The 26,722-nt window shown below is 38.9% G+C and overlaps 1 protein-coding gene across 1 annotated transcript in view; it reads left to right on the forward strand.

Moving 5' to 3' along the window:
- TULP4 (TUB like protein 4) overlaps window positions 1-26,722 on the forward strand; it is a 149,417-nt gene that overhangs the window by 69,603 nt on the left and 53,092 nt on the right. Inside the window, 2 exon segments of the mRNA XM_056486944.1 lie at window positions 25,345-25,473; window positions 25,784-25,945. Of these exon segments, the coding sequence (XP_056342919.1) occupies window positions 25,345-25,473; window positions 25,784-25,945 (291 nt within the window).

A 26,722-nucleotide genomic window follows, 5' to 3' on the forward strand; every position in this document is an offset into this window, starting at 1 on the left:
TTCTTGGGTGTTTGGATGACTGCATTGTGTTTTTGTTTTGATATGCTTCCTCTGTATTTGTTTGTCTTGTCATTTGGTGCTAGCTTGAAGGAAGATAGGAGCATGCATGAACCTTTGCTAAATGTGCCTTTGCTCTTCTGCTCAAAAACGGTGTGGAGAGAGTGGGTGTTGATGAAGGAAAGCAGCTGCTGCTCTTGCTGTTCCCTTAGGAGGTATTCTGTGTTCCTAGCAGTAGTGCTGGAAGTCAGGCAGGACATCCACAGGTTTCCTCTTTTTGAACTTGATTGTAGCCTGTCCTATAATAACCCCTGTGCACTGTCTTATTATTCATGGCAGCATTGCTGAGGGTATTTTTGGTATCTGAAAGAAAACAACTCCTTACTTGAATGACTGCTGGATTTGTTTGTTTATTTTTTTAGGCATACTGTTGGATGAATGACCTCCAGTGACTCAGGCAAAAAAGCTCTGATACGGTTATTTGCTTAGTTTTGGAAAAGAAGAATCCAGCATTGTTTTAATTTACATTGTGTCAATCCAAGCCCCTCTACTAACTTCATCCATGTATCGGGTTTCTTTGTACATAACTTTTTGGTTTTTTTTTTTTTGGTTTCTGAGAGCAAAACATAGTCTGTAATTTAACACCAGAAAGACCCCTTGAAGTATTGTCTTTAAAAGTAATTTACTTGCACTGAACTGTTAAATTGAGAACTCTATTTGGCATAGCTTTAGTTTTTGATCTACAACCAGCAAATGCTGGAAGTTACTTAATAGTTATGCCAAAAGCAAAGAATAAATCAACAGCTGAATAATGTCCTCCTTTAATTACTTTTTGCTCTTGTTTTATATTTAATTTTATATCAAATGGAGTGTTCCTTAGAGTAACTCAGATGTTGATTAGTTAAATGGATTATTCATGATGAAAAAAAGTTTAATTGAAGTGAAATCAAACATCTTTGCATGTATGTGAACAAATCCAGGTGATACTTTTTTCCATCTAATTTGCTTTTAAATGACTTACAGTAGGAATATCACAGCTCATAAGGTAGTTTTTGTCATGTATGTAGTTACTGAGTTCTCACTTGAAAACAAAATTTTCTTATTTTGGTCTACAGTGTTTTTACATTGATTGGTTACTAGAGAGGAACTGCTGGGGAAGAATGTCAGCAGGATTCAAAGGCTCTGATTTCTTGGTGCTTGGCAGGAACAGAGCCTAGAAAAAGAACACACTAGGTGATGTAATTGCATGGAATACTTTACCTGCATTGAGAGCATTATACTGGTATTTTTCAAAAGTGTTTCTTTCTCTCCCCCAAATTTTTGCCAGAAAATGAGGGTCCTTGCCTCTTCTTAAGTTGTAGTTGTTAAGCTGTCAGGAAAGCAAAGCAAAGTAATTTTAATTTCAGAAGGTTTTATTATTAGATGGATTTAAAATAAATCTAAAGGCAAACCAGATACTGCTATGGAGACTTCACTGGATATTATATAGAGAGTTCTGCTTTGGTGCAGTTGCATTGAGCTTGGAAAATCCATATTGTGAGTTTTGTGTGCAGAGGATGTATTTCAGGAGAAAGCAGATATGAGGTTGTTAGGCATAGTGTGTGAATTACAGAGAGGAGTGGGTGCAGCAGACATGTCCTCTGCTGCTCCTTAGAATAAGTACAGGTTGAGTTAACAGCATAGATTTTGCTGAGAGGGGAGTTTTATCTTAATGTCCTGAGTAAAGCAGCAAAGTACTCTCTTAGTTTAAAGGCTTGTGTGTTACTGAGATGGTCTGACACCTCTTGTTAGACACAGTGTTTTACAGTGCCTGCAGTTTGTCAGCTGGGACCTCTTGGGCTCAATTTTTTATTACTTGTTTGTCTGGTTTCAAGATGATACTTCTTTTGTCTCTGTATCAAGGAATTGAGATTTCTGTCCATATTCCCCAGGTCTTCTTTTAGACCAGTTTATAACCCCTTGAAATCTGAGGGAAAAAATATAAATTTTAGTGGTTAATTATTTTCCTGTGCTGATCAAACTGTATGTGCATCCATCCCACAAAGTGACTCAGTGCAATGGTGCCTGATACTCCAGGGATGAGGTTGGACTGTTTCTGCTTCAGCTGCTTCTGCAAGCTGAGGCTGGGATAGGGAAAACAGAGACCAGGTGAAATGAAAGTGTGGATGGATATACATATAGGATGTGTATAATTTGAAGGCAGGAATGATTGGGATGGGAGAGCAGAATTAGTAAGGAAGGGCTATGGTGGGAGAAGACAAGTGAATTTGCCTGGGAAGGGAGACTGGAAAGTGAAGGAAGGCATTGCTGAAGGGGGTTTGAAATGGAAAGTTCATCGAGGAGACTGGGAGTGGGAGCTGTCAAGCAGGAAAGAGAGGAAATGCTTGAGGAATGGTGCTGCACAAGGACATAAGGAAGCAGAGGAAGGAAGACTAGAATGAGGTTGTACAAAGATTTGGTGGTGGGGAAGAAATAGGATGAGTTTGGGTAGAAAGGGACTAAGGAAATTTAAGCATGGTATGGAAAGGTAAACAGTGTTAAACACCATGGTCTGCCACTGCCACGATAAGCCCTGCATTCATGAGCCTCTTGTCAGTAAATATCTGTGAAGACCACCAGTAAAATCTCCCACCACTGTGCAGAGGTGGGGATCTGGGGTACAGCAGGTCACTAATATTCAGTGTGGAAAAAATGGAAGAATTTAGGTAGTTTTTTGACTCAGTGAGACACAGAAGCACCTGAAAATACCAGCAGAATTATGACCACTTTATCCACTTGTCCTATTTAAAGGCCAGCATTTGCCCTCAGCAGTGTCAGCTCCTCCTTGTTCTCACTGCATAGTTAATGTAGGAACCTGCCACCCTGTTGGAGATGCTGGTGGTTTGGGACTCCAGATGCACGGGTTTAATCCCAAACTGGCCACTCACAGGCTGCGTGATCTTGGACTAGCTAATTCACCAGAATATGCTTTATTTTCCCCACCAGTAATTTGGGGATAATGATTTCTAACCACCCTCTGTAGAGGCCATTGAGCTCCATGAATGCCGAAGTTCACAGAAGAGCTGAGAAGTGCTGGTTGTGCTACTAATGATAGTTTCTTTCTGTCTGACTGGCGACTGTTTCCTTTTTCTCTTTGGACCATTGTGTGACTGTATTAGGACAGAAATTGAGAAGAAAGAAAGGAACTGCTGGGGATAATAGGTATGGTGTAACAGGGACAGCTTTCTGTCTTATTATCCAGACTCACTGCTCAGCCAAAACTGGATGCGTTTGTGTCTGCAGGCTGGACTGACTCAGTCTTCATAGGGGGTCATTTCAAAGACATACAGACCTCCCTGATGACACTTAGTTTATATGAAATCATTCTAAAGAATCTGGCTTTATTAAGTAATTGTGAGCAAGTTGGACCCTGGTGCCGAGTACTCATTTTGTAGCTGTTGTGTGCTGTGATCTTTGGGCTGCAGGATCAGGCAGCTCCACAGGAACATGGAAGGGTGAGAGACGGGGCTAGGAAGGGGGAAACTGTAGAATAGCACATTTATTGTCATACATTGTTACATGAATGTTTTAAGAACTCTGTGCAGCTGCTGATCTTTGAACAAGAGAGCTTTTTTGTTTCCTGTTTATTCTTCCTCTTCTTACTACTTGTAGCTCTCTTCGAGCAGAGATAGCACCTCAGTGCTCTACTGTGAATGATTCAGATGCTGATTTATGATGTATATGTACATGTATGGATTTGGAGTTGAATTCAAATGAGAATCTGTGTCAATGTCATAGGTATCTAGCATTGAGAAGCAATTGCCTTTCAGTGGTTTATGTGCTATATTTAGTACGATTCTTATGAATATTTCCAACCCTTGTCATTCTGTCGGAGTTGTCATTGAGGAACATGCTCAGGTCAGAAAGCTTTTGGTATGTCTTATTGTTAGAGGAGAAGATGATATCATATGTGGTATAGAAATCAAGAAAATATCTCATTTACTATCAGTTTTTGAAGTTGTAATTGTTGCTGCATTGCTGCGTCTACAGGTGTCTTTGAAAGTAGTCAAAAGGCAGTTGGCTAAGAAAGTGCAGAGTTAATTCTATTAAGGTCTTGCAGTAATACCTCTCTTCTATTAGATTAGAATCTTTCCTGTTTTCCTGCTCTTTTTGATTGCTGTTTTTGTTCTTGAATTTTAGTGCCTTTTTACAAGGGAATGTAGGGATAGGACAAGGGAGAGTGGCTTTAATCTCAAAGAGGGCAGTTTAGATTAGATAATAGGAAGAAATTCTTTACTGTGAGGGTGGTGAGGCACTGGAACAGGTTGCCCAGAGAAGCTGTGGAAGCCCCATCTCTGGAAGTGTTTAAGGCCAGAATCAAAGTCAGGATGTTGCTGTTCTAGAATGGTGCTCTCAGCAGCCTGGTCTAGGGAAAGGTGTCTCTGCCGATGGCAGGGGTTGGAACTAAATGGTCTTCAAGTCTTCTTCCAATCTCCAACCACTCTAAGATTCTCTGATTCTGTTCATGAGAGTGAGCCCAGCAGGAAGCCAGCAGATGGTAGACTGGCTCTGCAGCCCAGTATCTGTGCTGCTGCCAGGCTCCCAGAAGCTTCTGCAACCTTTTCAAACAAGCCTCCAAACCCTTCTGGGAAGTTGGTACAAGAGCAGATTAAAGTGCTTAGGTGTTCTTTTCAGGAACAAGCACAATTCAGCTGATTTTGAAGAACCAAATGCTTGTGAACTTTAGAGGTTGATATCTTTCTCAACTGCAGTATTTCCTTTAACCTTTTCCTTTAGTTGTTTCTGTCCTAGCTCTTCCTCTGTAACCTGTCCCTGTTAGGTAACAGAATCCGAAACATGGATAAAAGTATTTTGGTATTCTTTTGTCTCAAGTCTCTGTGAAAAGGTACAGATGTAGATAATTTTTTTCAGGGAAACATTCACAAAACATTATATTGGAAATATATTAAGTAAATATATACTTTATGTTGCATTTTCATATAGTGTAGGGTTACCTTGACAGCACTCTTGTGTTTGTGCTATGTGATGCAGTCTTCCTTACAAGTCTGGCTCTGGGGCTGAACCTCTTACTTACAATGTGCCTGTGGTTATGCTTAGGAGTCTTAAAAACCACCCTGGCAAGTTGATGTCCTTGCTTTTTATCATACTTATCTGTTCTCATAATATTTCCTTCTATGCACTGCAGGTTGAAAATAGTCCCTTAAGCCACTCCATATTGTTCAGTCCAGTACTGTAGAGTGGCCTTTTTTCTACACTGACCTCTCATTAGAAAATTGATTTTTTGGGATCACCTCCTCTCATCTGTTTTCAGAAGAGTGTGGCTGTAGTTGCTGAATGCTCTTCATGGTTCCCAGTTGAGAGTTTCTGTCCTAGAGCAAGTACCTCCAATGTCTGCCATTATCAGATATGAAATACCTTGACTAGTGAACAAGCTACAGTAGTGTAAATTGTTATTAATATCATACGGTGGTATGGGATACCAAAGTGTAGTTAGTGTATGCTTCAGGAGTAGAGAATGTAATTAGAAAAGATGATTTAACTGCACTGGATTTTTTTTTTTTTTTTTTTTTTTTTTTTTTTGAGCAAGGGAATTTAAAAAATCAAGAAGGTTAATGAAGTAATCTAAGTCTGTGGTCCATGGGAGTCTTTTAATCTTCATTTCTGTTCTTAAGAGTAGCATTGCTGTGTCCTTAGTGTAGTGACTGTAGATTTAAGATTAAAAAGTGGGGTTTGTCAATTTTACCCTTATTTCTGGAGCTTGGTTCTCATTTTGCTGGATCGTGATAAAAATGAGAATTACTTAAATCCTATATCCAGGGAGTCAGGTTTTGGACTCTCAGACCAGAAATGGCTTAAAAGTATTATGTAGACTTCAAATGCTTGGGCTGTATGAGCAGGGATGAGTCTCAAATGAGAGCTTTGTTAAATAGTAAGAGTATGCACAGCTTGAGTCTTAGAACAGTGTGGATTTAGCTCACACAAAAGAAAAACCAATTGGGAAGAAAATCTCTTTACTGTGGATGAGTTATAATACCCTCTAGATTTTGGGCACATGGTGAGAGGGTAAGTTAGCCTGGATGACATAGCTGCCCAAAAAGAAAGGAGTTTTAGGATCTGTTTGTGGAGTATATGTATTTCTGGCCTTCAGCCTTTTTCAATTCACTTCACATGAGAGTTGTGCATTATTTATAGTGAGAGTGGGAGATGGAAAGAGTACTGTGGAAGAAAGAAAAATAAACCTTTCAATCACGAATTCTGTTTTTGGCTGTGATGCCAGTTTGGGGCAAGATGCCAATAATTTTGCACCCAAAATAGAAGTGCTAAAATCCCCCAAAATTCACCAGTCTCACTCATGATCTGAATATTTTCTCAGATTATAGTTAGGAATCAAAGCACAGAGTCTTGAGGCATGCATCAGCCTCATGATGAGAAGAGCAGATCATCCTCTTTTAACTCATGTCTCCTGCTGCTTTGAGTAGCCTCTAATGGCCAGAGAGGACCTCTGTGTGTTCAGGGATTGTAGAAACAAACTGCAGACCTCATGGGTTTTGTTCCCCAGGGTTTGGTGCCATACACCAGCACAGGTTTCCTCTTGGCTGGGGCCAGGTGTGCCAAAAGGTCTCTCAGCAGGCACCCAGGTTTTGGAGCTCTGTAGGACTGTAGCCTGCCTTCAGCTGCAGGGTTTACCAAAACAGGTGGAACTCAGTGTAGAATTGAGTGGTGTTGGGCACAAGAGGCCACAGCCACCAGGTGACCATGCCCTACTGCACAGCCAGGCTGCTTCTGTCACTGCTGTGCTGTCAAAGGGCCATGGATGCACTTCCATGGACAGCCTTGTGGTATCAAAGCTTCTTCATGAAGTTCATTTTCCTGCACTGCAGTTCAGCAGCAACTTGATGGTTGTGAGGCATTCTTTCTGCAATCCCATGTGTGGTGTGGCCACTCACATGACTGCATTGGCACAAATGAAGGAACAGTAAGATGGGAACCAGCCATGAGAACAAGCAGCTGAAGTGAGAGTTTTGCCCAGTGAACAAAATTGATACAGCAGCTCTTCCTGAGTCTCCCACAAAGAATGGTGCTTAGAAGAGTTCTGTCAACCAACCTGAGAGGGTTTGCTTAGATCCTAAGCACTGCACTGGCACTGTTCAACAGTGCCAACTTTTTGTTCAAAATATGCAACAAGTCATCCATTTCATGGATGTTTCACTTACAGCTGAACTGTTCTTTCTGTTTAGTGCTATGGTAGGATTTACTTGAAGAGTTGTTTAGAAAACAGGAGGATTGCATACTGCGATTGTCAGCTCAGGTTACTTGCAAGGGAAGGCAATGCCCTGTATTGTTAAAGCAAGTCAAATGTTATTTATTTTGGGCTTTGTTACAGAGTAGCCTAGTAAGCCCCTGTTCAGCCTAGGTAACAAAGACCATAAAGGCATGTAATCTTGAGAACAAAAGGATCAAACAACATGGGCAGGGGGTTTTGTTGGTTTTTTTGTTGTGTGTGGTTTTTTTGTTTGGTTGGCTTTTTTGTTTGTTTGTTTTTTGGTTGCGTGTGTTTGGTTTTTTGGGTTTTTTGTTGTTTGTTTGTTTGGGGTTTTTTTTTGTAGATGTTGTACTTATATACTCTACTCGTTCTTCTCTGGCTGCTAGAGACTGCAAGGGGACACTTTTCATGTTTAAAGTATTGTAAACATAGGCACTATATAGCTGTGATGAGTAGGGCAGAGTAAGACACAGTAATTCATCCTCAATCTCTTGAGCTATTAACTCTCCTTATCTCATAAGAAAAGATGAGACCCGGTATAAGGGAAATAAGACAGGAGATAGACCTTCTCAGTAATCTTATTTTCTTAGTTTTCTTAGTTAATGTCTACAGTGTTCATTTGCACAAGTCATCTCAGACCCAAAATTTGCAAATTTAAACTTAAAAATATGAAAGTTTTCCAGCTGTTGAAATGTTAATATTTGTTATTCTATTCCTGATGACCATATAAAATACTTAAATTCTCTTATGTGTTAAGCTATAAATGAGATTACTTTGTAACTGTCTAGTGTGTTTTGAAATCTAATAAGCAGGGAGAAAGTTACAGTAAAAGTGTTCCCCTACGCAGGCTTTAACACCAAGAGCATTTTTCCCTGTAGTCCTCCAAATGATAGAAGCTGGGAAGGGAGAATCTGCTCTTCCATCCACAGTAGATCCTGGGCAGTACCTCTGCTCTGAGGTCCTGCAACTGGGATCCAGTAACTTGATGGTTTTTTGTGTCCACTTTGCCTGGAGAGCAGAAAACCACTGTCTTCAGAAGGTGCTTGCTTAGCTCTGGGACTCTCCAAGGAAAATAAGTCCATAAGGTAATCCTACTGCACATAAAAATGAACTCCAAAAGCCCAAAATGTTGACAGTGGAACATGCAGTTGAAGGAAAAAAGAGGAACAAATAACAGAATGTGCTTTAAATGAATGAGAAGCTGGAAGTTGGTGAGACAACTGATGAGCCTTCTGGGTGGATTTCAGTGCACAGAGGGAGCAGTTCAAGAAAGCAGAATATTGCAGAAATGTTAAATTATTAGTACCAATCCTTACCACAGATTTGTGTCCAAATTTAATGAGAGGTCAAGTATGAGATGGCTGAGGTGTTGGACAAAATATATACAGTCTTATTAGAAATAACACAATAAAAATGTGGAACTATAAATGTGTTAGAAGGCTCTAGGAAGCATCTAGAATATTACATCCCTTAAGCTTAGCAGTAGTTGGCAAATTAGCTGAAATTATAATTACTGACGGGTCACAATTCATTGCTTGCAGCTGTTGAGATTGCACAGAAGAAAATGATGCCAAACTGACAGGGAGAAAGGTGTTTTGGTATATGGAAAATCATTTGATTCAAATAATGAAAGCTTTTAGAAAGTTTTGTTGTCCTTTGCAGATGGTTATTAAGAAATGTGATGTGACTAAAATGGCTCAAACCCTGTATTGAACATAGAAGCAAAAGGTGCATTACCCAGTTAGGTCTACTAACAGTGGCATGTTGATAGATACCCACTTCAAACTGGTGGGGACTTTTCTGTTCTCAGAAGCATGAAAGAGCACTGTTGTGCCATTTGGCCTGCCCCATTAGCCCTGCTGAAAGGCAGAATTGGGAATTGCCTAAGTGGTGTCTGATCTCTGAGCACGGAGAGCTATGAGGCTGTCAGTCCTACACCCCTCCTTCGAGAGCTCCACTTAGGAAGGAGCTGGACCTGAGAATACGAAGCTCTTTTTAGGTATGTGGCTGACTTGAAAAATACAATAGTCATAGAAAAAATCCAAGTAATTTTGAAAATATGTCATTAAGAATTGCCATTAAAAATAGGAACAGTAATAAAGAACAGCATGGAGATTGTTACCAGAAGTAAAAGAATGCCCTTGTATCACCTCAAAATAGCATTCAAGAGTTAGTGGGAGTTCTGGGAACACAAGATGAAGCTGAAAAAGAATTGGGGAAGTCTCAGTCATGGAGAGTAACTGAAGAAAATTGTGAAACTTAGAAAGCAGATGAGTCAAAGAAGAGGCGTACTAAAACTGCATAAGCCAGCAAATGGTAATGAGAAGGTAGACTGGGGTAAGTTGCTGTTTGCTTGTCTTAAAGCACTAAAGTGAGTGACTATTTAAAGAAATCAGAAGGTTTCAAATTCTAAAACGGATAAAAGGAAATTCATGTTCGCATCTGTGATTCAAGTGTCAAAGTCACTACAGCAGTAAATTTTAAGTGCTGAAAAATTGGGCAAGGTTTTTGAAAGGTTATCTTAATGAATATCAGAAATATTTACAGCTGTCATAATTTGTGTTGACCAGTTTTGGAGGGAAGATTGGACTTAAGTTTTTAAGACTAGCTACCAGGGATATATTCATATTCTGTTGCTGGTTGTCCTTCCTTCTTAACGTAAAGTGTTAGTGGTGTAATTCATTAATAGTTGTATGCAAGGTGTGAAATGACTTCTAATTCTCAGTAACACTAGAGAACACCCCTGTGTGGGTGGTGCCTGAAGTCAGAAGGGCTTGGTCTCTTTTCAGGCATTGAAACAGAGCAACCCAGGTAAGGGTCATTCCCAGCATCTCTTGAAGTTGCAAAGATCTGTGGATAAACAGATGCATTCAGGGATGGGAACCCAGAAATGTAATGCGGTCAGGAACTGATGTGATTTTTAATTTGGGTAGAAGGTGTTGAGTTGCCTTTTTCTGGTCATGCATGTACATTACATATGTGAGTAAAAGATCTTTGTCTCCTAAAAAGGCCCTAAAGCAAAAGAGCTTTCTGCACTTGAGTTCTGGAGTTCATTTCACTTACAGTGACTGGAAGGTGTGATGTAAGGAACTGCTGGCTTTGCCTGAAGTCTTCAGCTGAACTGTTAAAGAAACGAATCAAATCTAAGCTAAGAAAATTACTGGTTTTGTTTGCCTGCAAAAGCACATCCCATTGGGGTGCTTCCAGTGCTCATGGTTTTCATGGATATGTATGTGAATACATAGTGATGAGCAGTTCATGGCTTTTGTCAAGATATTGATTGCATTAAATTATATTTGTCTGTATGTGAATTTGACACTTGCAAGACATTAGTCAGTCAGTTCATGTAGTCTTGCCATTTTACCTGGTAGTAACCTCCCCAGGAACAGTACCTGCAGTCTTACATTCAGCTCTGAGCTGGTATAGTTATTCTCTTGAGTTGTGCTCCTTACAAGTGACATGATATTTTAGGATAATTCAAAATATTTGAAATAATTAATGATGTTGTATACAGATTTTAAAGGTATGAGTTAGATATTTGAAAATACCTTGGAAATTAAATCCTCCTGAGAAGGGAAAGCTATATATGCAAAAAAAGAAACTAATTTCTGCTTAATTACCAGAAGATACGGTAATTCTAAAATGTTAATGGAAAATGCTGATATTTGGCCTTCAAATGGCAAGCATAATGCAAACCTGCTGATTGGAATCAGTGAAATGGAATGGAAAAAAACCCTTCCTACTTGAGAGTTTGGGGAAATCAATGGCTAATAAATTGTGCATATGCCTATGCAGCAATAATAACAAAATTTTAGAAAGATTAAGAAGGCTGGCATAATTTCTGTTAAAATAGCGTTAACTAACTGGGTCATAAATGCAAATAAGATTATTGAGTCTAGATGACTGGCTTGTGGTTACGGTATCTCAGCTATTGGTTTTTCATGGCATTAACAACAGACTCTCCAGTGCATGAGTCCACATCACATGGTTTTATTTTTAGTACTGATAAATCTAATATTCCAAGATCATGTGAAGCTGGGCACTGGAGGTTTCTCAGTAGCTGGCTGTTCTGCACTGCCTCACTCTGCAGGGAGACACTGCCCAGAGTTCCCTGAATCGCACTCAGTCCCACTCAGCAAAGGTGTCAGCTTTGGCAAATGGTGCATTAGGAGCAAAATCATTCTTCTGATACTGAGTCTGGGATTTGGTGATTCATAGTGTCAGGGTGGTTGGGAGCATGGCTGCAGCGCAGGCAGGATGTCCTACCACGGCTCATACCAAGCAGTGGTCGGGTGTGAGCATCATGGATACTTGGGCACATTTTTGTTGGCATTTTCTACAGAAACGTGTTTTGAAGGAATTATTGTATAGAAATGATGGCAAAGAGAGATATAACTGCACGGATGTGGTTGGTGCTGACATGGAGGTTTGCTGAAATACTTCTGGCTGGTGAGCTGGGATGGCAAAGCTGCATATCCAGCTTCCAGGTAAAGCTCTGGGATAGCGGATGATAGAGGAAGCTAGTAGTAGGTGAGAGCTGTGGCTGTGGGATCTCTGTGCTCCATCATTTGGGGATGCTTACCTGGAGCCTTCTCAGCTCAGCTTCATCTCCTGCCCTGTGCTAGCTGAGCTTGGCCATGAGTCAGCTTTCTGAGGCTCCTTTACTCCTCCAACACAGAGTACTCTTTCGTACTGCATACAGAACTTGGTGAAAATCACTCTGTTGGATCTAGGGTCCTAGTGTTGATTCCATGCTTCTGCTCAGTGGCTCTAGCAATCCATCTCTCTGTTTTTGGAGAGAGGCAGACCACTGGATTTCTCTGTTATCCTGCACTCAGAACCACCCATACAATTAGTCTCCCTCCCAAGACCAATAGCTGCTTGATATGAGCAAACAATTTCCAAGTAGAGCTGTTTGATCATCATGCTAGTAATGTCACTACTCTAATTATTAAAGGTTTCTGAGAAAATTAATGTTTCCTGGGCTGTTTCACTCCATTGCTCTGCAGGAAATGTGCTCTGGAAATGTAAGCAGACTAACGTTTTAAAGTGTAACAAGAGCGCACACAGAGCAAAACTTACTGGAAAGACTGCTTGCAGACATGAAAATAGCTGGCAGACCATCTAGACATCCATCCCCTATATCCCTATATCCAGACAGACACAAAAAGGTGATTTAATCATAGTTATAGAAAGACACAGATCATTCCTCTTTACCCTCCTGCATAGAATAGGACTGTTCTATATGCTGTATCTCTTAATCACATACTTATCCCGACATGTCTTTAGTCCATATATGTGCAACACTTCAGCACTGAAATGAGCTTTAAAGTGATACTGTTCTGTAAAAACGTTAGAAAATTAATTTATGTTCATTAATAAACCACAATTATATTTCTTAACTCTCAGTTAATGAATAAGAAAACAATGTTTTAATAAAAGAACCACTGATCTGCAATAACTATATCAGTTAAAAAGAATTCCCTGCAATATACCATTTTACAATATGTGAAAATTTGTATCAAGTGTTTCCAAAGGTTGGCTTCATTCCACCTTTTCTTTTAGAAGACTGTTCAACTATTCCTTTCATTGCTGAAAGCTTTGCTTAATAGTTAACCTAAAATACAGTTTCCTGAATATCATCCTGTTTCTTAATGTAACATTTAATGATATCGTGCCTTCCTTGTTTTTTCATGTCGTTCCAGTACTTGCTGACCCTTTGCATGACTACTTTGCCAGTATGCATTCTTTTATTTTATTATTTGCCTCTAATATAATATCTCAAAACTTGGATTACTTTCCATGCTTTAAAATTCTTTTAAGAAGGATGAAACTTACTTTAAAATCTGTAAATCATAAAGAAATGAAAATTATGCATAGGATGAAGGCAAATATTTTCTCCATCCCTGTCTGAAGTAATGCTGTGGATGCTTGATAAGGGGTCAGTGTTTTCTGCTTTTGAGTTTGAGTTTGAATTCATTGGATTGTGACAGTCAGAGACCTGCTGGCAATGCTCTTCCTCAAGCACCCCAGGATGCCATTGGCCTTCTTGGCCCCCAGGACACTCTGCTGGCTCATGGACAGCTTGTTGTCCACCAGCACCCCCAGGTCCTTCCCTGCAGAGCTGCTCCCCAGCAGCTCAGCCCCAGCCTGTCCTGGTGCCTGGGGTTGTCCTTGCTCAGGGCAGGACCCTGCATTGGCCTTTGCTGAACTCCAGACAGTTCTTCTCTGCCCCTCTCTCCCACCAAGGTCCTTCTCAAGGGCTGCACAGAGCTCTGGGCCATCAGCCACTCCTGCCAGATTTGTGTGTCAGTGAAATCTTCAAGGAGGCAACTGTCCCTTTGTCCAAGTCACCCATGAGCAACTGAACAACACTGGGCCCAACTAGACCCCGTGCCACTAATTATAACCCTAACAATGTATTTTAAACATTAAATATTCCATATGCTCGTTGATGTGCAAGTGACTTGAGATAAAAAACATCTGCTTATTTTGCCTGGTGAAAATTTCTTAAGGATTTTACAGAGGAAGAAAAAGAAAAAAACAGAAATATTTTTACTTAGTGCGTTTCCTCTCTCTTTTTTTGGGTGAAACAAAGGATAAACTAGACTATAAAAATTACTTTCCAGTGATGCAGTGCATATAAACTATCTGGCTTATGCTCTTGGATACAGATCAGACAACTTCCATCTCTAGGCTGTGGTTCATATACTGGTTGGGTTGTTAAAGGTTGAATATTGTTGCTCGTTTGTCTCTGCAAGTCAGTTTTACCTCAGTTCCTTGAAAACTGCTTTCTGAGCCACTGGTGATCAATAAATTTGTTAATATTTTCATTAACTAAGGTGTAATATTGTGCTTACTTAGATGTATGTTACCTGTCACCCATTCTGCCAGCAATCTGATAGTTTCATGGTGACCTTTATATCCCATTGTGGTGCCCAGGGATTACATTCTCAGTTTGCTCCTCTTGAGGCTCATACAGTCATTTTACAGTTCTGTAGAGCAAACCTTCCCTGCAGAGCTTCCCTGACCTGGTTTTTGCTTTGTCTTCAAGCCTAAAACTCCAAAGGCTATACTTGATCACAAGATGTGCAGTTCCAACAACATGGGGGTCAATTTTAGTTGAGACTTGTGTGTGTCACATTGGTAAAAAACATTAGCAGTGATTTGTGCTTTCTGGGGTTGTTTACTTTGCCTGTTACTGTCCTTCTGTCCAAGTAACTAATTCTACCCTGTATTTATGGCTCCCTTGTGTTCTCTGGAAAGTCAGGCAAGTGAAATTGTTGGTCACTTGGCCAACTGCATCATGATACAGGTTTTATTTCATGGAGAAATAGCAAATGTAGATAAAACTTCTTAAGAGAGGTTTGCTCTGAAAACAGTCTGTGCCGAATTGCAGGCCAGCCAAAGCAGGGATAGCATTTTCAAAATCTGCTACTTGGCATTTCTTAGAGTATGGCATTTCTTTATCTGGTATTCACATTGTCAGAAGTTTCTATCATATTATTGCAAATTAAGTGGTCCAGTGTATCTTAACCCTGAATCAGAACCTTCAAGGGGGTAATATATGTGTGTATTTATTAGAAAAATAATTGTTGGTAGGTATCTGTTGTCTTATTTATTCTAATATGCTAAGCTGAATGTCTTTTGTGTAAATATTGGGATTTTTAGTTATTGTGTCCATCTCAGCAATTATACAGTCCCTTCAATAGCTGTCCTGAATGCCACTAGCTGAATATTGTATGAGTGACCCTGCTGGGAACCCACCCAGGTGAGGGCCTTGTGCTGGAAGTTAAGGCAGGTGTGCTGCCTTTGCAAACTAGCCTGGTGGAATTTCCTCAATCTCACACAAGGATTAGGGATGTGCAGCGTCCATGAGTCCCATAAAGACAGCCCAGGCAGTCCAGTAAAAATTATATAAAAATTATATAAATGCTTTCTTTTCTCAGTATCTGTGACTAATTTGAGGTCACCAGTATTCCTCAGGTGGTGGAAATGTTCTATAATGTCGTCTAACTCACACAGAGGTCATGTGGGTGGACTTGATGATTGGCATAACAATAGGTGAGTATTTCAGGTAGCAAAGTAGTCCCACTTCAGCAGTGAAGTGCCCAGCTGCACCATCTGTCTCAAATTCACCTTATAACTCAGCTTAATTACATTAGTGCACAACTATTATCACCTGGGAGATCATAATAGATTTGAAGAGCTGATCTGTGCTTCTGCTGAAGTTTGGATTATTTTTAGTTCCTTGTTTTTGAAAAAAATAATTAGGGTTGAAGTATTGTAGCTCTTGGAGAAATAATCATACTTGGACAACACTCTGACACTGCTTGTGAATTTTAAGGTCTTTTCTGTTTTCATTGCTGACAGAAATAAAGTTTTTACTGTATTTTTTAAAGAGTGAAGTTCATCTCCTTAGGGCTTGCACAAATTTTGTGCTTCAGTCAGGTTCTAACACTTGTTTTACAGTGATTTCAGCAAAGCAGGGTGGCGTCAAGGTAAATTATAGTCTAACCTGTAAAATCATGAAGAGAGTCATTGATCAGCTTCTCATTATAAAATGTCCACCACTAATGCTAATGATGATGTTCAGAAACCTGGAATAATGTTAGTTAATTGTTGTGCTGTGTGAATTTGAATTTCTGACAAGTGAAAAATGATCTGTCACCTTGGTATATTTGAGATAGACAGACTTGGTGTATTTGGAATGGGCAGATCCTCTGTGTGTGATCGTGAGACACCATTATTTTTCTGGCACTTCTCAGAATAGACTCCAGAAAGTGAAGAACTTGTGTTACCTCCTTCCTCTTGTTAATTAACACTGTTTTATATAACAGAATTTATATTACATTTTAAAGAGTTTTCTTTTAAAATTTCCTAGTAGAGTTTTCTTCTTTCTTGAATAATTTTTTGTGATTAATATATGCATGTGAAGTTATAAAATTATATTTCACTATTACAAGAACATTTGATCAGAAATTTTTAGCCACCAAATTGGGAAGATTTAGTATAAGGGAAAGTGTGTGTCATAGTCACTTCATTGGCTTTTTCCAGCAATACATTGCCCTGGAGGTATTCCTGAACAATGTACCATTTCCAAGGTGGGAAGATAGTACAGGAATTCCTAAGTAGCTGATAGAAAGTAGAGTAGAGCTAGTTGACTCTGAGTTGGAATTCTTTTCAGTAGTATTTATTGTTAATCTGTTTCCTCAGTTTTGTTTGTTGTCGCATTTTTTTCTTTAATTTTGTTGGGGTTTTTTTAGAGGGTGGTGTTGGAGTTTTTTTATGTAATCACTTTGTGCTCCTTCATTTTGGATGTTTTTAAAAGGAAGAGAGACAAGAAAAGCCATAGATTCTCTTACAAGGTTTCTGTATCTCTGCGTCCAATATTTTTCTCTAATTTTAGCCAGGTTGAAACAAATAAGAGATAGTAAGTGTTTTGAATCTGCTTTATGCTTGAGGTATTTTGGTTGGATTTTTTCTTCCCTCAAAACTTCTAACAAACATGTACAGGGACTCTGAATTCATGTAACAGTGATGAGGCATTGGTGGATATCAGTGAGTGTTATTTTTGTTCTTAAAGCATGATGTTCTTTACAATGAGCTTCTCATATTCAATCCAAAAGTGAATGTAAATGTGGAAGTTTTTTAAATGGTCCTGATTTTTACCATCTGTAATGCAATTTTGTCAGATTTGTTAGTTAAATGAGCATTAGGCTCATGTACTTTTAATTTAATGGAGACTAAATATCAGAGATTTAAATTTACTGCTTTTTTTTTCTTGTGGGAAAATACTCCACCATAGATGGCAAACACAAAGAACTTCCAGCTCAGCACAGTTATTGCATGTGTCTTATTTTAACAGGAATTAACCTTTCCTAATGGTGCTCATCAATGATTTGCTAGAAAGAGGAGAAACTTTATTGTTCTTGATATTTTGATCTTCTAACAAAATAGTTGTTCATCTTTAGCTAGAATAGTTGTCTCTGCTTTCTTTGTTACAGTGTTTTATCTGTACAGAACTACAACAAAGTGAAATCCCTTTCTTACAAAGGAGGGCGATGAAAGTGCTATTTTATCCTTTGCTCATCCTTACCAACAGTCAGTTTTGATTTATTTTTATTTGACTTGGACTTGTCCTTGTGTTTATAGGGAGTATGTATGGGCAATTAAACAGACATATCTTACAGCCTCTAAGTACAGGATGACCATTGAAAAGAGACAGCGGTAGTAATGTGCATGCTATAAAGGGTGTGCATGCTATAAAGGAGCTTGCCTCAATGAAGCTGAGTGTGGCATAACTTAAAAATGATTATTCTGTGGAAAGGAAACAAGTGTCTTTTCTGTAAATGAACTTTTGAGACTTGAGAATCCTTGTGAAGGGAAGGGAGTCAAAACCATACCAGAGACCTTCTCTCTGTCACACTGTTGTCTGCAAGATGGGAGAAGAGCAGACCTCCACCAATTTCCCTTCCAAGAGCATAATAGTGTGCAGCTATCTTGGGCATATGAGTGGTTAAGTCTTAATTTTTCACGTCTTTATTGTGTTCCTTCAGATTATAACCAACTATTTTCTTTAATAGCCCTTGAAGGAATAGTTAACAAACTTACTCAACTGAGAACCAGTACCTACATACCAACATCTCATCCATGTTAGATTCGTATCACCTGTTATTTTTCTCACATGCAACTTTCTGTTCTGACCTGTCAAATCTTCTGCTGCCCAAACATATGTATGGGATATACTTTGGATACAGATAATTTCTGTTGGTGTGGGGATTTTTTTTATGTCCCCCACAACTGTGGTTCTCTGAAGTCACAATTAAATGTGGTGAGTCCAAAGTGAAAAGAGTAATTCCTTTAGAACTGAGAGCCACTTCATTCATAGGAGCATTATACTTCTGGTTTGGTACCTGTGAGGAGTCTTGGGCATGTTTTCCTCTAAAGTAGGTGATAATGTAACACATTTTGTGTTCTGTGAACAAATAAAATGGTTGTGTGGCAAATCCTTGGGACTAATAGAAACTGAGGAGGGTGTATTTGTTAAAATGAAGTGTATCACTTAAGGAATGTAAGGAGACTTGTAAAGCTTTAGAGCTTTTCTGAGTCCTCATCTTGGCAGTTTACTATCAAGGCCCCTAAATGTATTCAGTGAGATATTGACAGTCTAGGTATTTTTAAGACAACATCTAACACTAAAGGCATTCCTTCCTCAAAGCAGTTCTCAAAATATTTTTTTTTTTGCCATTGTCTATTTGCCTAAATAATTCCCTCAAGCTTTTAAAGATCTGACTAGCACCCATTGGGGATTGGATGCCAACCATATGATACCTTTCAAAAATAGGTATATGTGGTGGGTTGGATGCCAGCCTCAAGATACCTTTTAAAAATAGCTATGTTTGTCATTCATCTGCAAAGCAAATAAACAGAACTTGATGGGGAGCATCAGCATTCTTCCCTGGGGCTGAGCAGCCACACTGTTGCTTGCAGAGGCTCCCAGCCACTCACACATAGAGTAAGTGAGCCCTGGGGGAGTGGATACCTCCCCTGCAGGTACTCAGAGAGTTGTTGCTGATGAGCTGCACTGCTCCTACCTGGCCATTTCTCTTTCTGCAGCTGCACAGGGGATCCTAGTCTTTGTCAGCCTGGGGTGTGCCCTGAGCACTATGAAAACAAACATCAGGGAGAAGGGGTGAAAAAAATAGAGCAAGTGAATCCAACAAAATGGCATAGAGCTTCTAATGTATCCTTCCATTGTACTTAACTTCAGAGCTTTACCTGAGGTGTTTGAGTTAGGAATTTGGAGTAGGGTTTCACATGAAGGCCATAGAGAAATCTGTGGTCAGAAGAAGGTACAGGGTTGGACCTGGACCTTTCATTTCCATTAAGATCAGCACTTTCTTGCTGGTCTAGCCTTACCTCTGATTTCATTTAGCACAAGGCTAAGCCCCCAGGTGACATGCTTAGCTTATTGACAGTGTTATACTATGAAATCAGATTGTAAGCTTAAAAAAAATAAAAAATTGAAACTCCTTTTCAAGGAGCAGAACAAGCGAGTTGACAGCAGCTGCAAATAATGCACATCTTTCAATAAAAATGTGGGATCCTGGGATAAAGGGTGCACAAGTGGCAATGGAAAGCTGTCCTGGTGGCAGTGGCTGAACCCATGGGGGCTGTGAGCAGCTGCTGTGCCCTCAGTGCAGGGCACCACTCACCAAAGCTTATCCCATGGCAGGGACAGGGACATTACATGGCATCTGTCCCTCAGATATCTGGAGGCTGCTCCAGGCCTTCTAGGAGAAGGGCTCACTTTTGTTGTTTAGGCTAGAGAAACATGAAGAATTTGGGTGGTATTTCCTGTTTCCTAGAACTCATTTGCCATTCATCTACCCCCTCTGTAACCTGCAGCCCCTCTTGTGAGTTGTCAGTTTTTCTCTATAAATGTAAATGCCATTCTTTAGCTGCAACACAATGTTTGTTATTAATAGCAGTAGTTTCTTCTTAGTAATAATAATTCCTTGATGGGTATCATACCTAGGAAAGTGACAGCTCCATATGCAAATGAGGCACATCCATCCACAATGTCACTGGAAACAAAAAGTCAGTGCTCTGCAGGTGTGGGAGAGATAGGGAGTATCTCATTAGGGAATGCAATAGAAGACAAGGAGGATAGGAAAGATGGGTGATGCCAACATCTGCTGCTTTTTTGTCTGGTATTATTAGTAGGAGAAATTCTTGCTTGATGCTCTTTGTGTAATTGGATTAGTTTGAATGGAGAGAATTATCCTGACATTATTGTAGTGGCACGAAATAAAGGTCATAAGGGAAGGTGAAAGTAAGAATGATTGCAAACAATCTGCAGTGTGAAAAATTAGGAGAGAAAACTTAAATAACATTTTTAAAAATATTAATATTTAAAAGACAGTTGAATGTTTCATTGAACTAAACATATGCAGAACCATTTAGAACTAAATATTGGCTAGAGGTAAAGTATAGTGAGAAGCAATCGCTCATTAACTGCAAGTTTACTGCTTATTCTGGGTGCCTGTTCCAACTTTCCAATTATATTTTGGTTACAAAAATCCACTTCAATTAACTTGTGAGTTAATTGTACAAATTGTACAAAGCTGGCACAGGTTCCTCAAGGATTGACAGGGATGTGTATTCATGCACATACTTGTGTTATAATGTATGTACACAGATGTATATAAGTGTAGCTGTATCTCTCTGTACAATGAAAGGAAAGGCACTGAAATACAGTAGCATGTGAAGGTGGTCATTGTTTTCTCTGGTTCTTGTACTTCAGTGTTCCATTTCTGTTCTCCACTGCACACCTATCCTTTTTCTTTGATAGATATACTTAGAGATTTTTTTCAGCTCTATGGTCATTATTAAACTGTAATATGTGCCAGTGTGTTGCACCTACTGTATGCACATATTTATCCATACTTGTAACCATGAGTAAAGATCAGTGTATTTATTAGGGAGTTGCATAACAGGACTACTTGATAAAGCAAATAGGTGATGCTCAGTGATTCCAGGTAGATTGTCTGGTCCCTTTTGTCAATGCTTTCTTTCAGCCTTTATATGTTCCTTTAAAATGTTGAGTACTTTCCTAAAAGTGTAGTATTGGAAGAAGCCTTTGGGTAGACTGAGTCCTGTACTCTGCTACTGTAAGCAATAGCCTAATCTCCTTCATTATTCTGTCCTGGGAACAGTTAGGTCTTGTGCTTGGAAGGTGTAACTATTTCAGTAACTTTCAATAACATTAGAAATGTAGTATGATTTATCTGGGGAGGGAAAGGCCAGCTATTCCATATGCTCAGTGGAGTTATAATGCATCACATCCTGTGCACCCTGCAGAGATGTCAACTTCACTTGTAATTGCAGAAATGCTCGTGCCAGGTACAGGAATGTGGCTCTTCAGGTGTAGCAAGTTGTGCTGTAATCGAACATTGGCATGGAGGATTCTCTGTTCCCTATTGCTGTGGCAGTCCATCTGCAAACACATCTCCATAGCTGATGTGGAAATAAATGCTGGAGAACACCTCTATCTTTAGAGCATATGCCTCTCCCCAGGAAGATGGATGGAGGATCAGAAGTTTTAAAAAATGAGTCACTGTGACTCACTACAGGATATCCATAATAAAATCTGTCTAAATTTGGTAAGGAACTCTAGGAACTAATTGCCCTAGGTACTTACCACGCCCACCCCCTTTTTGGTAGATGTTTGTTCCTTGTTTCTCTAACAATTATTTACTATATGTACAGAAATAAGATTTCAGTAATGTCTGTTGTGTGGTATTCTAGATTAAGGACTTTGGCTCTTGCAAAACTTATTGGTGTCATATTTTCAGTTATCTCCTTCAAATACCGTAATGAAATTAGGAATAGCAAAAGCTCTCCGAACGCATTGGATTTTAGTGGTCTTGTATTGTGTTAGAAAATGTGAAAAAAATATTAAAAGTGTCAATAGCATGTAATAAATTTAGATTACCATATGTGGTTTCTGTTGGGAAGAGATCATGTTTACTATAGATCACACATTTGCTGCTCCAAAATTACAGTTACTTAGAATTTCTTGTCTAAAATCTTAGAGATAACAACATTGTTAGCAGCATTAAAGTATGCAGTCAGTTCTTGAATAGTTTCTAGCACATTTAGGATTAATTGAATTTCATTCCTAAACTTCAAGTTGGCAGTTAAACCAGAGATGTTGAAGATCCTGAATGTTGAACTTTTAGATCAAGTGGTTTTTTTACCACTATTCCTTGTATAAAAAGGAGCTCAAAGAAAGCATAAGACTGACTCAAAACTCACAGCTTTGTGGAAAGCATCCTGTTTGGGGGCAAATTGTTGGTCTTTACATTGTACTTAGTATCTCAGGCCAAATTTTATTTGTGAAGGATCATATCCTGTGTGAGACAGTGGTTTAGAAGCTGATTAATACCTGTGATACATTTTTCGAGAGTAGAACAACCACAATTTGTATTTTCATAGAACTAAAAAAACCCAAAAAACCACAAACAAACAAAAATAATTAGACAATATAGAAAGGCTGTGTGGACCACAAATGGTCCACAGACAACTTACTTTTGTGTATCAACATTCTCACTCTTTTGAGTACAAGATAAAACAGTTCAGACCTTCAGTACCTATGTGAAGATGCTAAGTAGAAAGCAGAGGACCATAAAGGCAGAAGTAGAAATGGGTCCTCTGTGAGTTGAAGCTGTTAGTGAAAGTAATGATATCTTTGCATTTATGGGTTAGCAGTAAAATGCCTCTTTGTAGAGGGGTAATTCAAGTGGGGTAATTATGCGCTATTTAAGTGTGCTATCAGTGGGACATGTTTTCATATGCTTTACATTTGAGCCAACGTAAAAGCCAAAAATCATCTTAATACTTAGGGCAATCCTTCCTTTCTTTCTCTCTTCTTCAATGTGTTAAGTGTCTAAAATGAAACTGGAAATACTCAAAGCAATTGTGGACTCTGCACCTGTAGTCAGATGTGAAATGTAAATTACGGCATCATCCATAAAATGACCTTGTAAAATAACATTTGTTCTGTATTTAAATGAGTTGAATTTTCAAATTACAAATTTGCTTCCTTTTGAGGCTGTTATCTGAAGGCATATAAGAATCACCTCTCTTTCATTTCTGATTATAAAGCAATAAGGTTATTTTGGAAGTTATTAATTTGTATCTAATTGAGATGGATAGAGGCTCTAGTTAATCTTGTTTACATTCAAATGTACTCTTGGATGTTTTACAAAATTTGAGCAAAAGACAGGTTGAACAGAATCTGAATTAAAATTTTCAAGTTTTAACAAGGATCCTATTTAAAATAGAAAAGAAACAAAACACAACAAAGTAACTATTGTCAGTTTGACTGTAATTCATATTACAAAGTCAGCTTGTGTGTCTAATCTATAAACTGTGTGTTTATCTCAAATCTTTGCCAAACAGGGCAATTTTAAGACAGGTAGTAGCATTCTTAATGGTTTTAGCCAAAGTATTCATGTTATTTGAATAGCTAGTTGGTTTTTTTACTCAGTTTTGTCTAGGAATTCATTCTGGTATGATGCAGAATTCATTTGGAATGATCTGTGAGCAGTTCTAAGTGTTTAAAGATCTATGTTTTAGTGATGATAAGTACCTTCCACTCATTAATGGTCATCCTTAGCCTTAGCATCTCCCAGCCTTTAAAGACAAAAAATTTTCAATGTTATCCTTGAGTTTTTTTTCACCTCTTTCATAATACTGTTAGGCATTGCTGGCAAGTACAGTTATGTCATTGTTGCATTTTGCCTCAGGGTAAATGAAATTATGGCTCTGTGCATTGGATTTATATAAAAATGAAAACAAAATTTTGACAAATCTGTGCTATTCTTGTTTAGGTGGAAGAGACAGAGTGAAACCTCCAACAAAATGCATCTGCTTGCATTGCTGTAATGGAATATTTAATTTGCTGCTCTTCCAACATAAGAATTTTTTAAAAAGCCCGAGTGTGATATAATCCATCTGGGGGCATGGTATAATTTGCCAAACTGGAAACAGGACTGGTGACTTAGAGTGCAGCTGCAAGGATGTATTAGCTAGAAGCCAGTGTTTTTCTGCAAAATCTCAATTGGGGTTCTTCTAAGGTGTGTAACAACAGAGAGGTGATTTGTCAAACTTGCTTCTCCCCATAATCTTTACATGTGAATGAAGAAATGGTTTTCCTGTGGTTGTTTAATGGTTCAAGGGTTGATGCTTCAGACTGGTGAGCTCCACTGCTAGACACGTTCTTAGGTTGTGACCTTGACGCTCTGAATAAGTGTAGCACTCACTAAATAAGTGTAAGATCATCCCTCAGCTGTCAAGTTTCGATACTAGGTATGCATATGTATATCCTAGTTCTGAAACTATTTCCTTGTGAAGCGGGAAGGGTGTGTTTACTCATCTTGGGAGCTCATCTTGGGACTGGAAACATTAGGAGGATCAGTCCATATCTGCAAGCAGCATAATATATTTCAGGAAAATCTTGCCTGTTGCTTTTACATGATTAATTATCTATTTAGTTTTATGAAAAAGTGTCATTACAGCTGGATGTTTATTAAGTTGTTGAAATAACAGTCTACTAATTGAGCATTTAATACATGTTTACTTTGTTTGCATACTCACCATCTCAGTAAAATAGCTGGGGGCAGAATTTACTTGTGTGTGATTGTAAGTGTTCCATATATATCTGCATGTTTTTGAAATAAAACTAATTTGGGAAAAAAAGTTCTTTTAAGAAAAAACTAATTTGAAAAAAAAAGTTTTTAAGAAAAAGTCACTAACAGAAGGTAAATGGTTTTGCTGCTAGTTTTTGCTTCAGGCACTAGGATGACATGCTTTTTTTTAGTTTTATGCTGAGGTCTCAAGAGATACTGTATTTGTAAAATCGGTATTAATTAAAAATGAGAGAGCAATTTGGTAGGTTTAGACTTGATTAGGTTCTCCAGAAAGGCTAAGATAGCTCTGATGTGGAGAGAAGAATCTAAAGCTGCTTTGTATTCATTCTGCACTCAGTAGCAAAGCAACTTTCATTCAGAATTTCTATTTTTTAATAATTTGAGACTCTCAGGAGTTGTTTTGAATATATGTATTCATTCTGAGTATTTAAATTGTGTGCAGAGCATGCAACTTTATTTGAACTCAGCAAGAGGTGATGATTTGACAAAGAGTCTGACAGCCTCTGAGAGTAGAGTGGGGGAATCATTTGAGGGAGTGTTGGATAATCTGTGCAGGGCTTCCTGTTTGCAGCTTCTGTAATGGAATTCTGTGTTCCAGTGTTCCTTGTGATTTTATTGAAAGTGTGCAATGCCTTCCAAAAAGGTCTGAGAGTGAGAGATTGTGCATTTTCTGACAAGCTTGACAAAAAGATTCCAGCTGTTCTTGAGAGGCGCCTAATGCTGGGCCGAAAATCGCTATTTTGTGCATCTTTAGGGCTTAAATGCAATATTTATTTGGCAGTATTGTTTAACTGGTTCTTGTTAAATAGCTGTTAGCACAACATGCAGTTTTGATAATGCTGTTTTTGTTTGTCATCTTCTAAGGTTGTGCTGGTGAGATGGAATGAACCATTCCAGAAATTAGCAACCTGCGATGCAGATGGAGGAATATTTGTTTGGATACAATACGAAGGCAGATGGTCCGTGGAGCTCGTGAACGATCGTGGGGCACAGGTTGGTGTGCATGTTTTCTCTGCAGTCAAGAGTGATCAGGTCCTGAGAGACCAAATGAAGAGGACAAGATACTTTATACCTTTCAAAAAGCACAGGAGAAAATGAAACGTTTCTTTATTGAAAGGAATGTGCAAGAATTGTCACAAAGGTGCTTGGCAAGCACGGTGCTTTCTCCAGTAGGCATGACATCAGAACTTCAGCTAGGCTAATAGTTGGCCTGTCTTGTTCTGTGCGCTGCTGCCTTTTATTAAATCAGTAGAAACATCCTACATGGCCCATATAACTATTTTCTTGTTTTTGATATCTTAAGGTAAGCGACTTTACATGGAGCCATGATGGGACTCAGGCACTTATCTCCTATAGAGATGGATTTGTGCTGGTCGGTTCAGTCAGCGGACAAAGACACTGGTCTTCAGAAATTAACTTGGAGAGTCAGATCACCTGTGGCATATGGACTCCAGATGACCAACAGGTAATGAAAATGGGACATTTAGGGGTGTTAGTTGGTTTGCATTGATACTCTATAGAATACACCTCTTAAAAAGTTGCCAAGTAAAATGATCACTTGGTAAGATCAGTTTCAATCAAAACTGCTGCTCCCACTGATAATGAAAATTTAATTAATCCTGTTGTCCTTATTAGGCAAATATGATAGTGTACCAAGTTCCCTATCATCACTTTTCACCCTGATTCACACAGAGTCTTATTCAAAGTTAGCTGTTTGAGACAGGAATATGTTAATTGTACCCTTAATTTGTTGTTACAGCTATCTTATGAATACATTTGAGCAGAGATACAGCCTAGACTATTAAACATCTGTCTGGTCATTTCTGTATAGATTTGTCCAGTCTGCACTTGCAGCAAAAGCAGTTCCAGCAGCAGATGTGGTTATGTCTTGCATTCACAGAAGCAAATGTATGTAACTGAGTGTTAAAGAGTTGTCCCAACCTTATGCAAATGAAATTTAAAAGAATAAATTTTGCTGAGCTTTGAAAAAGCCAGTTAAAATCCTTTACCATTTTTCTAAGGAATTATATAATAGTGGACACAGCACCATTTACAGCATGGCTGGAGTTGGGGTGCTGGTTTCATTTACAGGATTTACTTTGGCCCCTTGTCTTTCACTGCTGAGCTGACTGGATTGGTATTTCCTTCCACATGCTTGCTGTCATTGTGGTTGTATATGTGTGTATAATTCAGTGCTGAAGGAAATAATGGGTGTAGAATAGTGCAAAGAGAAACCCTGTTA

Source organism: Oenanthe melanoleuca, chromosome 3 (genome assembly GCF_029582105.1).
Source record: "Oenanthe melanoleuca isolate GR-GAL-2019-014 chromosome 3, OMel1.0, whole genome shotgun sequence".
Taxonomy (NCBI): domain Eukaryota; kingdom Metazoa; phylum Chordata; class Aves; order Passeriformes; family Muscicapidae; genus Oenanthe; species Oenanthe melanoleuca.